This window comes from Puma concolor, unplaced genomic scaffold (assembly GCF_028749965.1).
Source record: "Puma concolor isolate L17-30 unplaced genomic scaffold, mPumCon1.1.hap2 unalloc_scaffold_30, whole genome shotgun sequence".
Taxonomy (NCBI): domain Eukaryota; kingdom Metazoa; phylum Chordata; class Mammalia; order Carnivora; family Felidae; genus Puma; species Puma concolor.
This window is the reverse complement of record NW_028240237.1, coordinates 87,668-103,499: the sequence shown is the minus strand read 5'-3', so window position 1 is coordinate 103,499 and position 15,832 is coordinate 87,668. Positions and strand designations below refer to the sequence as shown.

At 47.8% G+C, this 15,832-nt stretch overlaps 1 protein-coding gene across 1 annotated transcript; it reads right to left on the bottom strand.

Annotated features, from left to right (window-relative positions):
* Positions 1 to 670: 670 nt before the first annotated feature.
* On the bottom strand, positions 671 to 15,707 carry LOC147571304 (integrin beta-3-like). Its single transcript, XM_086696443.1, has 5 exons — positions 14,918 to 15,707; positions 13,654 to 13,754; positions 11,430 to 11,549; positions 5,122 to 5,288; positions 671 to 3,790 (listed from the first exon to the last, which is right to left on the bottom strand). The coding sequence occupies exons 1-5, from the start codon at positions 15,247 to 15,249 to the stop codon at positions 3,725 to 3,727; spliced, it is 786 nt and encodes a 261-aa protein (XP_086552569.1). The 5' UTR covers positions 15,250 to 15,707; the 3' UTR covers positions 671 to 3,724.
* Between the last annotated feature and the right edge of the window lie 125 nt (positions 15,708 to 15,832).

The window sequence follows — 15,832 nt, the reverse complement described above, 5'->3', positions numbered from 1 at the left end:
AACTGAGATGACTTCACTGCAAACTTAGTAAGCCAGAAGGACAGGTAAGTGACTTCTTAAGTCAATGGTTCTCAAACTTGAGTCAGCAGCAGAATCACAGGGAGGGCTTGCTGAAACACAACACTGGGCCCGGCCCCATCTCAGATTTTCTGAGTTAGTAGCCCTGGGGCGTGGCCTGTGCATTTTTATTCCTAACAACTTCCCAGGTGATATGGAGGCTGCTGGTCCTCAAACCACATTTTGAGACCCAATTCCTTAAATAAAAGTTGGGCATTTTTCCCCCTAAAGCTGGGCATTTAAATGATCCTGTCAATAATCTGCCATCAAGCCTTTATTGTACTGATTTATGCCTCCTGCAAACAAAACCTAGGCTAAACTGACAGTCTGTTCTATTGAGATTGCACAAGTTCCTAAAAAATCCCCAATTAAAAGACAAAAAACTCCAACTCTTAGAACAGCAATAACCTACTCAGTTTGAAAACATTATGAAAGTCTAAAGAAACGCTCTGGGTTCTGGAGTAAACTTCAGTCCCCGTGGTGGTCATCATTTGGTTACATTTGGAAACAGGCTTGTTCTAAAATAATCATTTTTGAGGCGATGACATTTACTCTTTTCACCCAAAGAAAACAGAAATAACAACACAGGAAGAACTGGGCAGCCTTAGGTCAATTCTTTTTGGAAAGCACATTTAATTTACTGTTGCACAATTCAAACAGAGGGGGTGGTTAGGAAGTCAGGAAGGCACTTAAGTCATTTCCACCAGGAATACCTAACAAAGAGAAGGATCTTGAAATCATGGATGGTCTAGGAATATCTGAGAGAGAAAGATGGGATTCGTTATGTGACAACTTGTCAGGAGCATCCCAAGCTTCCCATTACTATCCACACACCCTGAGACTGAACATAAATTCTCTCCAGATGAGCTGAGCACAAATAAATAACTTCTTTGGGCTGTGCTGATACCAAAATACTATTTAGATGTTCACCCTACGTGATGCCCAAACTGACTGCCATTTGCTGTCTCGCGAACACAGCTACAGGTTCTCCCCGCATACAAAGAGTATTGGTCTTTTTTTTTTTTTTTTTAATCTTCATTTATTTTTGAGAAAGCGTGAACAGAGGAGGAACAGAGAGAGAGGGAGACACAGAATCCGAAGCAGGCTCCAGGCTCTGAGCTGTCAGCACAGAGGCTGATGTGGGGCTGGAACTCACGAAATGCGAGTTCATGACCTCAGCCAAAGTCAAACACCTAACTGGACCACCCGGCGCCTTTTTAAAGCCTAGGAGTCTCCTTCCAGAAGCTCAGAGAAGAGTCCTACTGATTTTTTCATCCTTTAAATATATGTTCTTCCTCCTTTGATATAGTGTCTTCATATAAACCATCTTATCTAAAGAAAAGGTCCAACTACTGCTTTAATGGACTCTTGTCTCAGTAGCCAAAGGGTATAGTTAGGTTCTAAACTTCTTGGATTCATTATCGACCCTCCCCTCCCCCATTTACCCCTCTACTGTACTACCATCCCTTTCAGTAAAGAGTAATCCATGGGTGAGACAAGGCTCAGTCACTTGCCCTACTCCTAATTCCAAGGCTTATTCTCAGTGTTACCACACGAATGCAGAATACACATTTCAGCTACTTCTTAATGGATTCCTCTCCCTTATATGTGGATGCAAACGTGTGCAAAGTGAGCTAAGGAATAATAAACTAAGTGGAGCTTGAGTGCTACATTAGGAAATGTGACTGCTAACAAACATCGGAGAAGGGGCTCTAAGAGAGGCCAGAATGAGGCTTTTTCATTGAGAAAGGTGACGTGGAATGACATCCGCTCTTGCAAAAGCCGGTCTCTCAGATCTCCCAACTTAACAACAAAAAAAGTAGTATCAACATCTCACGGAATCTTGACTGAATGTCTGATGCCACAGTAAGTCCCAGCATCTCAGATTCTCGATATTGAAAGACACCTTCCAGACTGGCTGGTCCAAACTATCATTTTTCAAACTAGAAAACTGAGCCCCGAAGGGAAGGAAGAGAGGCTTGCCTTAATTAAGGGTAAAGCTTCCTCAGCTGCAACAATGAGGCCAGGACTTACATTTTCTGATCGTCAGACCACGGTCTATAGCTCTTTCCTTTTTCTTGATGAATGGGGGGTGAGGGTGGTTGTTAATGTTTAGACCAATGTGAACACCAAGGAAGCAACTGCTAGGAGAAAAGAACCACTTGTACCCCTCCTGCTCAGAAATGGCCCAGCATGCCCGGGGGGCCATCCCCACAGGCTCCCAGGATGAGAGAGCCCCTACAGATCCAGCAAATGGACAGCAACTCCCTATGAGTGATGCCAAGTGGGAGGGTCTGTATCCATCCCAAGTCTGTGTGGGGTTGTTGTTGTTTTTTTTTAAATATGCTCCTCCTCCTCAAATAAATATAAATGCAAATGTGTTTCTGTACGTATTCCTTTAGATTAAGCAAGCCTCATCATGGTTTCAGGTGACCCAATGAGAAAAATAAAATAAAACTGCACTTGTGGCCTCTCAGATTAAAGACTGAGTTAAAATGAGGTTGCCCAGCCCATAGGAGAATAGGCCACACACGCTGATCCACTGGCCCATCCTTCTAAATGTGGCACATATGCCCAGCAGACTCAGAGACCCATGGGAATGATTCCTTCACAAGACAGCCGAGAGGTAGATAAGTGCAATCAGCCCCATGGATGGATGTAGCACACAGAAGCACCAGATTGGGTGTAGGGGCGGGGGGGGGGGTGCCTTGGACAAGGGGCAGAGGGCCTGAAGGGCGGGGCCAGATCTCTGGCTCTCATCACAGCACTCTCCCTGGGAGGAAAAGCGTCCGGTCATGAAAGAAATTCCCAGTATGTAGCAAATGTCTACAGCAGTGAGAGTGTGGACGTAGAAGGTAAAGAGGTGATGCTGCTCTAAGGGTAACACGCATCCTCCGATCGAACTTCTAGGGTGGGGTGCCAAGGAGACAAATCTGAAGGGTGATGATTATGAACTGGGGGACTCTGGCACGTTCATCCAGGCCATGCATGACCCCTGAGTGGCCTTCCCATCCTCACTCCCAACAGAATTGCTGGCAAGGGCTCCCCTTGTGAGAGAACCATACTGGATTGAGGGGATAGCGAAAGACATAGGCAACTCCCATGGCTCCGCTTGCTTCTGATTTCTCCTTCAGCCTGAGGGAAGGCAAAGGAGATCAAAGTCCAGATGACACAACAAGGCTGCAGAGCCCAGCATTTGCTATCAGAGCTGCTGAGCGTCGGACCCAAGAACCGTAAACTCAAGGCAGAGTCAAGGCCCCTTCCTCTGGAATGAGAGGCTCAGCCCTGCCCTTCTCTTCGGGAGAAATGGCCGGAAAAGGAAAGCTGGCTTCTCACTGAGGTAATGAACAGTGCCTGCTCAGCTACGTGGGTCACCCTAAGGTTAAGCAGGAAGGATCCCTGAAGGAGGCATTCTGCGGACAAAGGCTGAGGAGCTCCACGTGTCTGGACACACCTCAAGTTTTAAATTACACACTCCCCCACATGCAGCACACTCACGCGTACACACGCACAGAGACCCACACCTCCACATACTGACATTCTTGTAACCCACCCCACTCCCAGCCCCCTATCCTGCCCCACAGATTTCGTTCCCTGTAAACATGACAGCAGAGGTATCCACAATTCTGGGACAGCCTGACAGCGAACTGAGGATGACTGCTTGTCATTAAGTGCCCCGGTAGGTGATGTTGGTGAAGGTGGATGTGGCCTCTTTATACAGTGGGTTGTTGGCCTGCGGAGAGAACAGAAATGTGTCTTACGGTGAATTCCTCAATTCTTCCCTGCCCTCAACGATTACATTTCGCCTGAAGACTTTACCCAAGACACCTTTCTCCGGGCTACACCATCCATGAATCGCTTAATGCTCATTGTAACCCCATATTCGCTCCTGAGATGGGAGTGGGTAGGAAATAAGAGGAGAGAGAAAGTGGAATGCCATTGTGCTGCTGTTTCGAAGGGGTTGAATGCAACCCATTACTTTTTGGTGATCCCCAAACACCTCAGTACCACTTGTAGCCAGTATCTATTTCCTGCTTCTCTCCTGAATTCTCTCTTTTGCCCTTCTCCAATTTTTTTTTCTTTTATTGTGACTATGCTGAGGGATGCGGGCAGAGACAAGAAATGTAGCAGGTGGTAGCTGAAACAGAGAGGATAGCTTTCACTCAAAATCATTTTAATTTGTTCTCATCTCATCCTTCCAAGCACTACCCACTGTCATGTTAGCAGGAAAAAATAAGACCCTCACTGGGTTGCCCAAATTATTTTCTAACAAAAAGTGATAAATCCCATAAGATCTGGCCGTCTTTAGGAGTCCCATTTCAAGAAATACAACACATTCTCATGTGCCGCTGAGATTCCAGATTTCTACACTGTACGAACAGAAACATCTCAAGTGTCTTGGGACCCTTGAGTACCAAGGCCTGAGGTGACCATTAAATGAGAACAAACTTCCAGCCTCCCGCTAGACATTCATGGAGTCAAACAGCCATTTTGGAAGGTCCAGAAAAAAAAGTCAGAATGTGGAAGATGAGCCAAAGGAGAACAGAGCAAAATTAAGTATATAGAAAGTTCTCGATAGATGCTTGATTGAATGCAATCAGAATAAACTGCAGAGAGGATATGTTTTAAGAGGCTGGCTCAAAGAGTAATTTCTATCATAACTTGATTCCCTCCCACAATTGGGCAAGCCGTTGAACCTCTCTGTGCTCAGTTTTCTTATCTACAAACTGGCAATAATAACGTTCCCCCCCCCCCCCATCATTTGTCCTGTCTTCCTCAATTAGAGAATATGTTTCCTTTTGATTGTGTCAGTGTCCAGAGCAGAGCTGGGCCCTACCTGTACTCAGTCAGTTCTCACCGACGGGACCTATGGTCACTGTGTGGCAGGGAGAGACTCAGGTGGCTTTCAGGAATAAAGACAACAGGACCATCTCCCAATTTCCACAACAGAGACTAACTGGGAAATTATGGTGCTGGCTGAACCTGGCTCCCCTAAGTACCTACTATTTCCAGTTGAGGCTCTCAAACCAATGACTTAAGAAAATGCCCAGCCCCGACTCTTACTGTGTCCCATTTTGCTCTGGCTCGCTCTTCCTCAAACTTAGCAAACTCCTTCCGGTCATGGATGGTGACGAGGAGCTTCCAGATGAGCAGAGTAGCAAGGCCGATGAGCAAAATGGCCCCCATCACTGAGAGTAGGACCACCAGGATGTCAGGACCCTTGGGACACTCTGTCAGGAGAGAGCACAGAGCAGGGACGTTGTAAAGGCAACTTGACCAAGTAAGAAATTACTAGAAATCTCTCTGAGGGAAACAGGGCTTACAAAATAAATCAAAATTTTTAAAGGGGGGGGGGAGTACCAATATTTAAGACAGCAATAATCTGTCCTGAGTAGTTTAAATTAGAGGTCATAAGCAGGTCACCCCCGGTAGAATCTAACCTACTCAAGTGTTTATTAAAAAGTTGATTTTATGTTAACTCTACTGGATTTAAAACAAAAGCTTGATTAAATTTTTATTTTGTTGGCAGCATTGAATAATCAGGAGATTATCCCCCTAAAACTTCAGATTCTTCTTCTTCCCTTTAAAAACATGAATAAATAGAGGCGCCTGGGTGGCTCAGTCGGTTGAGCGTCCGACTTCAGCTCAGGTCATGATCTCACAGTTCGTGGGTTCAAGCTCCGCATCAGGCTCTGTGCTGACTGCTTGCTCAGAGCCTGGAGCCTGCTTCAGATTCTGTGTCTCCTTCTCTCTCTGCCCCTCCCCTGCTCATGCTTTGTCTCACTCTGTTTCTCAAAAATAAATAAAAGTAAAAAAAAATTTTTTTTTTAACATAAATAAAAAGGTCTGGAAACACTGCACCCACAGGGCAGCCCTGGTTAGATGTGAGTAGCTGCTGTCCCCTTTAGATGGGACACATTTTCTAGTTTGCCAGACTTGTCACCACCCTCTTTTCTCCACTAAACAGAGGCAACATGTAACTTGTCATGGAGGCTGTGCTACTGTGGGCTCTGGAGCTAGACCGCCAGCGTTCGAATCCTGGCTGACAACTTACTTTGCTATGTGACCTTTGATAAACTATTTAACCTTTCTGGGTGTCTGTTTCCTATCTCTCCATGTTTAAAATGGAGAAAGTAATAGCACTGAATTCCAAAACTTATGAAGAATAGTTAAATATATACTTTTAAAAATTGTTTTTAATGTTTATTTATTTTTGAGAGAGACAGAGACAGAGCATGTATGGGGGGGGGGGGGCGCAGAGAGACAGGGAGACACAGAATCCAAAGCAGACTCCGGACTCTGAGCTGTCAGCACAGAGCCCAACACGGGGCTCGATCTCACGAACTGTGAGATCATGACCTGAGCTGAAGTCGAACACCCACTGCGCCACCCAGGCACCCCAACTTATTTCTTTTTTTAATGATTATTATTTTTTAGAGAGAGAGAGAGAGAGAGAGAGAGAGAGCGCATGAGTGGGGGAGGAGCAGAGAGAGAGGGAGACACAGAATCTGAAGCAGGATCCAGGCTCTGAGCTGTCAGCACAGAGCCCAATAGGGGCTTGAACCCATGAACTGCAAGATTGTGAGCTGAGCTGAAGTAGGATGCCTAACCAGCTGAGCCACCCGGGCATCGGGCTCCATGCTGATCATGAAGCCTGCTTGGGATTCTCTCTCCCTCTCTCTCTGCCCCTCTCCCCAACTCGTGCACACTCTCTCTCTCTCTCCCACAAAATAAATATTTAAAAAAAAAAGAAACCTGTAAAAATAAATAAGTTAAATATATTTAAAGAACTCAGAACTCTGCCGAGCACAGACTCAGTGCTCAATAACTATCAGCTACTGTTATTACTCGTGTTCTTGTTACACCTGACTGTTTTCACTAACTTATTTACCTAGCTCCTTGGGCATTTGTATTTGTTTCTCTGGTTTGGATATGTACATCTCTGAGGGCTGGGAACCTAATGTCCTTGTTAGCACACTTAGAGACCAGGAAGCCTGCCAACCCAGACAATATTTTGGGTTCCTTCCCAAAATATTTCATCATCTTTAATCCTAACCCTATTGAAAGCCGACTTCCTGTTCAACCCTAGTCAACAACCAACACAGACAGAGGTGCATCACCCCTCTGAAGACCAAGCGGACTGTGCTCTGCAGAGCTCTGCTTCCCATAAACCACAGGTGTCTGATTGGTGACCTCACTCCAGTAACTTCTCAGGTGTTATGTAATTAGGTGTTTGGATATACGGGTATTGATGGGTCTGGAGAGGTGGTCATGCCCACTTTCCACACTGTCTCCCACCTTCTTCTCTAAACATACACCCTATGCTCACCACACATGACCCAAAAACAACCACCGATGCAGACCCAAGCTAGCTATTTCCCAAGCTACCAAATTATAACCTGTCTATAATTAAAGGAGCATCTGGAGAGAGGCTGTGAGGTTCCAGTGTCTGAGTTCCCAGGAGTGAAGGGCACCAGCTCTTCCGGGAACAACAATCATGAATTCTTGGGAAGAGAGGGCTGACCCTCAAACCTCAGAGTGAAATCTCTTCAATTCTGCATGTCAGTATGGGTGGGACAGGTAGAATGTCAAGAGGTCTTCAGGCAAAAACGTCTATTAAGCATTTGTCCTGAAAGGAGTAGATGGCAGGATTCCTGGAAGAAGATGACGAGATCAGCTGGTCTCTAGAGAGATCTCTCAGCCACGGTGATGAGGACCCATGGTGGCGAGCCAAGGTCAGGAAAGACTGGGCAGGGCTAGCAGGTTTGGCAAAAGCACGGGAAATCCAGTTAAACTTGAATTTCAGATAAACAATAATTTTTTAGCCTAAGTAGGTACTAAATGTTGAATGGGACATATTGTATTCGACGAGGCAACTCTATCTGGGAGTGATAAGGACCCAGCTCAGCCGAGCCCACTCCACATAGTAGGCTGAACACCACCCAGTCAAGGCCAAGCCCTTTGGCAGTGCTGTCTCTACTGCCTTGCAGTGGCCCTCCCCTTCAGGGAGACCATCCGCAAAGGCGTGAGTTGGGGAAGAGAATGAGAATAATCCCCTCCTATGCTCTGGGACCTCAGATGACACATTCTGCACAAAGCCAGAACCCCTGAAAATAGTCGGGGGCGGTAGGTGAGAAGAGAGGTCAAATTCAGAATTCCAGGGCAACAAGATAGGGAATATGGGTCTGGGGTCCCATCTCCTCATGTGGAGGATGGGATCTACATCAGAAAAGCTACTCCACCCCCTACCCTGGGGGGTTATTTGTACAAGCTCAGGTTATCACCATCTTTCTGCCCCATAATTTCAGGTAGTGGATTCCAGTCTAAGAATATCAAGCCACAAGATTTTGGTGTTACAGCAGAAGCACCTGCAAGGATTGTTATAGCAGAGATGAAGTAACGTTAAACCCCAAAGCAAGAACGTACTGCCCTTCAGAAATGAGAAAGCACAAAGGTGCAAATAGGGCGGGTGTGGAAAAACCCATGAAACGCGTTAACACAGGTGGGCGGGAAAGTGTGAGGGGTCATGGCCAAATAATCCACATGTGCTCCCCCACAGATACATACCCAGACTCTGCCCTCTCCCCTTCCCATGTCAGCTTTCCCTTGAGTCGCTAAATCAAACTAAGGTCATACCCTTTCCTTTACCTTCCTTCTCCCTTCTGAAGGGTGAGAGCCCTGGGAAAGGCAGGTGAACAATATCACGGTAGGGGGCGCCATGCTCTCCGGTACCCATGCAGCCAGCAACACCCTGGCTGACCCGGATGTAGTAGAGCTTCTTTCCACTGTCACCCGCTTCCTTCTCCAAGCAGCCAAGGTTCTCCGAGCAGGTATCAACATGTATGCAAGCCTGCCCGTCAACTCGAATAATCAGTCCTAGTAACTCATTCAAAACCCGTTTACTGGGGTGCCTGGGTGTCGCAGTCGGTTAAGAGTCCGACTTCAGCCAGGTCACGATCTCGCGGTCCGTGAGTTCGAGCCCCGCGTCAGGCTCTGGGCTGATGGCTCAGAGCCTGGAGCCTGTTTCCGATTCTGTGTCTCCCTCTCTCTCTGCCCCTCCCCCGTTCATGCTCTGTCTCTCTCTGTCCCAAAAATAAATAAACGTTGAAAAAAAAAAAAAACCCGTTTACTAAGTATCTTCTCTGTAGATGACTGAGCCAAGTATGGAGATATAACCATAGATAAGACAGATGGTTCGTGTGTTCGTGGAGCACGTGATCTACTGAGGGAGATGGGTGATTAAAGAAGCAAGTTAATGGTGGGATGAAGGCCCATCTAAGGGAAACACAGCTGCTCTGGGACTCAAACAGGAGCACCCAACCGAATCAGAAGAAAGGATGATGGAGGAGGTCTGAGAAGGCTCACTAGGGGAAGTGATGTGTCCAAAGCAGAGGCACTCAAATATTGGGGCGTCTCACAACTGCCAGGAGCACTGTTCAAGAACACAGAGGCTGGGGACACCTGGGTGGCTCAGTCAGTTAAGTGTCCGACTTTGGCTCAGCTCATGATCTCACAGTTCATGGGTTCGAGCCCTGCGTTGGGCTCAGAGCCTAGAGCCTGCTTCGGATTCTGTGTCTCCCTCTCCCTCTGCCCCTCCCATCTTTCTCTCGACTCGTGCTCCATCTTTCTCTCAAAAAATGAATAAACATTTAAAAATGTAATAAAAAAATCTAATAAAAAGAACATAGAGGCTCATGGAAGCAGCATGGGGCTTAGGACTCTCGATTTTTTAACAAGGGGAACATAGAAAAGTTTGAGACCCACTTTCCTAAAGCAGGGGCCAGCAAGCTATTGTCTGGGAGCCAAATGTGGCTTGCCACCTGTCTTTCTAAATATACTTAGGCTTGTGCATTAAATATAGACTATGGCTGGGGCGCCTGGGTGGCGCAGTCGGTTAAGCGTCCGACTTCAGCCAGGTCACGATCTCGCGGTCCGTGAGTTCGAGCCCCGCGTCGGGCTCTGGGCTGATGGCTCAGAGCCTGGAGCCTGTTTCCGATTCTGTGTCTCCCTCTCTCTCTGCTCCTCCCCCGTTCATGCTCTGTCTCTCTCTGTCCCCAAAATAAATAAACGTTGAAAAAAAAATTAAAAAAAAAATATATAGACTATGGCTGCCTTCCTGTTACAATGGCAGAGTAGTCATGGCAGAGACCACAAGGCCCACAAAGCCTAAAATATTTATTTTGAGACAGAGAAAGCACAAGTGGGTGAGGGGCAGAGAGAGAGAGAGAGAGAGAGAGAGAGAGAGAGAGAGAGAATCCCAAGCAGGCTCCACACTGTCAGTGCGGAGCACAATGTGGGGCTCAAACCGATGAACCGTGAGATCATGACCTGAGCTGAAATCAAGAGTCAGACACCTAACCAACTGAGCCACCCAGGTGCCGCCAAAGCCTAAAATATTTAACCCCTGGCCCTGAACAGAAAGTGTTTGCTGGACCCTGGTCTGAAGGAGGACCTGAAGAAATATCTACAGCTGTGGGAATCAACTGACGAACAACCAACTGACTTAGTCTCTGCCTTCAGACATTGTTCCTTCACTCACAGAAGCTCCTGTCTACCCCCCGCCTTGGCACAGCCCTTGTCCCTCAGCAGTATCACTATCAATTTACATGTCCCTCTCCCCCTGGCCTGTGAGTGCCACATCTGCTTTATCTATTGTTATATTCCCAGCACCTAGTCTACCGCCTGATATACAATAAGTACTCGAAAATATTGTCTAGTGATTCATAGCTTCATCTGTTGCGTAAGAGAAAGGAAGGAGACGGGGGTGGTAAGGGGAAGCGAGCTAATCTACTACGCTGGATGGCGACAAACCTGTGGTTGGTCTGTGTATGACGGATGAGCTCCTCCTGCTTCCAGAAGGCTGTGAGAGCAAGCACTATCTTTTCAGTGCTCAGAACACCTTGGGTTGGTGCCTCAAACCCAGTACTGTGTCTCATGGTGACCCTGGTAAGGTCAACACCTCAAAGCATCAGGCCTTCGTCTGAAGCAGCGAACAGGTTGCCCTTGGCAACCACCTGACCTTAAGTAGAGCGGACGCTGAAGAGTCCCAGACTTTAAATTCCTCACTTCTTAATACTGTCCCCTCAAAAAAATGCCAGGATGTATTTTGTCCCTTGGTGGGATCCATATCTACCTTCTTCCTTTCCTTACCCACCTTCTTTTTCTGTCTCCTCAATTAGCAAGTCACTTTCTCACTAAGATCGGTATTTAAATATCTCCCACACCCAGATGACAGGCCCTAACTTACCACTTGTAAGGTAGTCTTAACTTGGCTGTTCTGTGTAAGAGGCGTAATGGGTGGAAATCGCTGCCTAACGTGGCTCTCCCTCTCCCTATAGGTGCAGCGTCAGGGGCCCTGGTGGTTCACGCACCTGGCTCCTCTACCACACAGAGAATGGACTTTCCACTGGAGTCTCCATAGTACTGGAATCTGACAACACAGTCATCTTCATTCTTGTACGTGCAGTTCACTGCATCCTTGCCAGTATCCTCTGAGGAAGGGGAAAATATGGGAGAGTGAAAAACAAGGCAATTCCTGGAAGACAGGGCCATCCCCAAACCCCAGTCATGGGACTTCTGAGAAAGTATGCAACAGGAAACCCTATGCCTGACATTAGGCAAGATGCCTAGATTTGAGATGGCTGTTGTGCCTGGCAATTGCCTCTAGATGACCCTCGCTGCTGACTTTTGTCCCTCCTAGACCCTTTTTGGTTCGTATTCCTTCCCTTGGAAGGGACATGACAGAACACATGACACAGTGTGATTCAAAGCCTGGCTCTACCACCTGTCAGCTGCGTAATATTGGGGAAGTTACTTGACCTCACTGGCTCTTTCTTCATCTATGAAAGGAAAAGGATAACCCACCTCACAACACTGGTAGAGAACTAAATGACGTCAAGTGAACAGTACCTAATACAGAAGGGTGTTCCCTTCCCTCTCTTTCCTTTCCCTCCTGGCTCAACTGTTCTCAATAGTTTGTTGGCAAAGCCCTTACATTTCTTCCGTTTCTGCGTCTGATCCAGTGTTCCTCTTCAGAGCCAGCCTCTCTTCTCTGACTCCCATCACTTTTTTGTAGGCTTCACCCCTTCTAATTCTGAAGCCTGTTATTCTGACAGGGAAACTATAGGTGCCCCTCTATCATTTGCACCACGTCCTATAGTGATGCAACCAGACAGGTAAAACTGACACACGATGACGTTAAGCAAATGCACCAAGGTCAACACAAGTATGTGATGGAACAGAACTAAAACAGGAGTCTCAGAGCACACCAGACTTGAACTCAATAAGCCTCCCGAAAACCAGTGGTATAAGAGTACAGTGGAAAGAGTAAGGATTTCCAGATTCAGTTCTAAGCTTAACTTGTTCGGGCAAGTTATGTAGCTTTCCTGAGATTCAGTTTGCTCATCTGCAAAATGAAGATAACAACAGTACCACAGTTCTACTCTACTAGGTGGCTGAGAAAAAGACAAGATCATGTGTATGAAAAGATACTTGCCTAACTTTTATAAGTTACACAATTCCATACAAACAAGCATTTATCTTTATGATTATCATGGCACGGGGGTAGGGGGTAACAGAAATATGTTCAACTAACCTGAGATTCCCCTCTGGTCCAGGTAATAATAACATCTCACATCTCTCTCAGCAGTCTCACCTGCCTGAGATAATCACAGCATACCGATTCTCCTCAGGAGGAAAAGCCGTCTCTTCAAACTCAATCCCCAAATCATGCCCCTCACCCCCCCCCCAACCAGCCCCACTTCTGATATTAGCCAAAGGATCCAGAGAGCTGACCCTTTTCTGTAACACCCCCAGCCAGAAGCCGACTGACTGGCTGTGTCTCACTGTGGCTCTCACTGAAAACATGTTTCCTGCCTTCGTGAGAGACAGCTATCTCAGGAGAGATTGCCATCTCCCTAGACCAACCAATGCCTAGCTGACCCAGATAACCACATCAGATGCGCTGACAGCAACAAAGATTATCCCCTTTTCGGTCAAGGTGAAATTCAAACTAGAATGACCGCAGGCAAGAGTTTTGTTCACCACTGTATTTTTATCTGTCTTATTCTAGGAAGGGCTCCAGAGAGCCAAAAAAGGCTACAGCATTATGATTTTAGCTAAAATCCATAAGGGTGAAGGTTTCCCTCCAAACCAGCAGAGCAGTATGCCTGGGCATTGCTTAACACTCTCAGTTAAGTAAACTCAGTAAATGGTTACTAGCCTCCTAAACTGACGTCACCTAGCCTAGGTTTCTTCATCCGTAAAATGGGATGCATTGTCTTCCTTTCCCTGGGGAGGTCAAGTTAGGGTTGATTTCTACATACTTTAAAAGTTGTCTGTAGGGTCTTGCTGAGTCTGTGGGTTCCAGGAAGCAGCAGAATGGGGAGGGACTGTGGAACAAATTAGCAGAGGGCACAAGAGGACTCAGGGAAGCTGGCCTTTATTAAGTGCCTCGTGTGCAGCAGGTCTGTACAACATGCCTTTGAGGCAGGGATTACTCTTCCATTTTACTGATGAGACATAGACACGTTCTGGGATCAACTGAAAACTTCAGCAGCCGCATATGTGCGCGATTCTAAGACATGCTGAACTTACTGAGCTCCTTCACAGACTCAATCTCATCACGACAGTAACGGCTGCAGGTATTTTCTTTACGTAGGTCTCCCCGGTCAAATTTCTTACACTCCACACACTCCCTAAAAGAGAGACGACACAGAGACGAAGACAAGGGAGGAGAGGGACGCCTGGGTGGCTCAGTCAGTTAAGCATCCGACTTCGGCTCAGGCCATGATCTCGCCGTCTTCGAGTTCGAGCCCCGCGAGTTCGAGCCCCGCGTCAGGCTCTGCGCTGACAGCTCAGAGTCTGGAGTCTGTTTGAGATTCTATGTGTCCCTCTCTCTGCCCCTCCCCCAGTTGCACTCTGTCTCCCTCTCTCTCTCAAAAATAAATAAACAAAAAAGACGAGAGAGGAGCAAACCTACGTGTGTGTCAGTCCAGCTCTGACCTCCACACACCAGAAAGCTGCCCCACCTCGGAAAACAAACACCGAAACAAAAACCCCTGTAAGGCAATTCTGGGGGACCCAGAGGGTCGGGTCTGGAGTTCAGGGGTGGGAGTTCCTCCTCACCCAGAGGCAGGGCCTGGCAGGCAGAAGGCCCCAGTCCCCTCATTAAACTTCTTCATGTCCCATCCGAGAGTGTGACAGGAGGTGAGGCGTGTGCCACTTCCAGGAGCCTTAAAGGCAGAACCGGTCATGTAATCTGGGGACCCAGCACAAAAGAAGATGTCAGGTCCCTTGTTCAAAAATCCCTAAGCATTACAAGACAGTGCCGGCAGAGCGGTAAACCAAGCATGGGGCCCTTCTAAGCACAGGGCTCTGTACAAATGCACAGGTCGCATGCCTATGAGCCCAGCCCTGCTTAAAGTGGCAAGAGAAATGGCAGGAGCTTCCCCTGACCCCAGATGAGTGGAGTTTGTACTAGCGAACATCTCCTGTTTCACAGAATCCTTCATAACTCCAGCCCAACTCTCCCACAGGATCGGAACATGGGAACGTTCCCCAGAAGTTCCCTGGTTTAGCCTTCCTCCCAACTCAGGGATTCAGGATGCCATCCCAGGAGAGGGGGTTCTCCAACTGGAGTCCAGCGGGTGCTACTTTGGCCCCTGCACGGTTGGCTCTACCTCCACCTTTGCCCAAACTTTTCCGTGGGAAGAGGAAAGCTAGCCTCTTAGCTGCAGCGGACGCCTCCTCCTGAAGCTTTGGTGAATAAGAACCTGGAGGGTTGGGGATTCTAGCCTGGGGGGCCCCCTCCCTCCTTCTAGCACCCGACTGGCTCCAACTCACTTCTCTGCCCACTCACTTCTTAAAGGTGCAGGCGTCAGGGCAGGTGGGGCACTTCTCACAGGTGTCCCCGTAGGAGCCGGGCTGGATGCACACGCAGCTGCCGCACTCACACTTGCCCCGGCCGCTGCACAGCAGCCCGTTGCTGGACATGCAGGTGTCGGTGCGCGTGGTGCAGTTGCAGTAGAAGCCGGTGCAGTCGGAGTCACACAGACAGTCCCCACAGCTGCACTGGCCGTGACCTGAAAGCACACAGCCCGAGGGGGCGGGCAGCAGGTGAGGGGCCCCAACCCGCGGCTCAGCCTGCTCTCCAGCTTTACCCTCATCCACCCTCCTCCCACGGCCACTCATTAACACCCCACGGAAGCGTCACCACCTTCTATCCTTCTAGCCTCATGCTGCTAGCTCTCTGCCTTGACGCCCTTTCGTCCTGTGATCGCTACCAAACTCCCACTTACCTTTCAAAGCTCAACTCAAAAGTTCCTTCCTCCCCATAACTTTTTCTGACCGCCCCAGAGCAAATTAACTGTCTACTACGTGTTCTCTCAGCACTTACATATACCTCTATCTTAACCCTCATGACCAGCCCATTTGCTTGCCTATCTGTTTCTCTTTCTAGATTTTGAGCTCCACAGTGAGAGAGGACATACCAATTTGTCCGTCGGTAGGGATTAGCGTAACGTCTGAAATACAGTAGGCATGCAATTAATGTTTCTTTATCCATTTATGCAACAAATATTTATTGAGCTCACGCTGGGCACTGGAGATTCGGCAGTGAATGAGACAGGAAAGGTCCCTATTACCATGGAGCTTATGTCCTAGTTAAGTTCCTGGGTAGGGTGCCTGGTGGCTCAGTTGGTTGAGCATCTGACTCTTGATTTCAGCTCAGGTCATGATCTCACGGTTTGGTTAGTGAGGTCAAGCCCTGCGTCAG

Bases quoted from the DNA above. Each gene is read 5' to 3' on its own strand.
- LOC147571304 (XM_086696443.1), bottom strand. From the start codon at position 15,249: ATGAGTGGCCGTGGGAGGAGGGTGGATGAGGGTAAAGCTGGAGAGCAG. The intron at 13,755-14,917 runs GTGAGTGGGCAG...TCTCTCTTTTAG, and splicing joins GACGCCTGCACCTTTAAGAA to GGAGTGTGTGGAGTGTAAGA. The intron at 3,791-5,121 runs GTAAGAGTCGGG...TTCTCTCCGCAG, and splicing joins CCAGAGCAAAATGGGACACA to GCCAACAACCCACTGTATAA.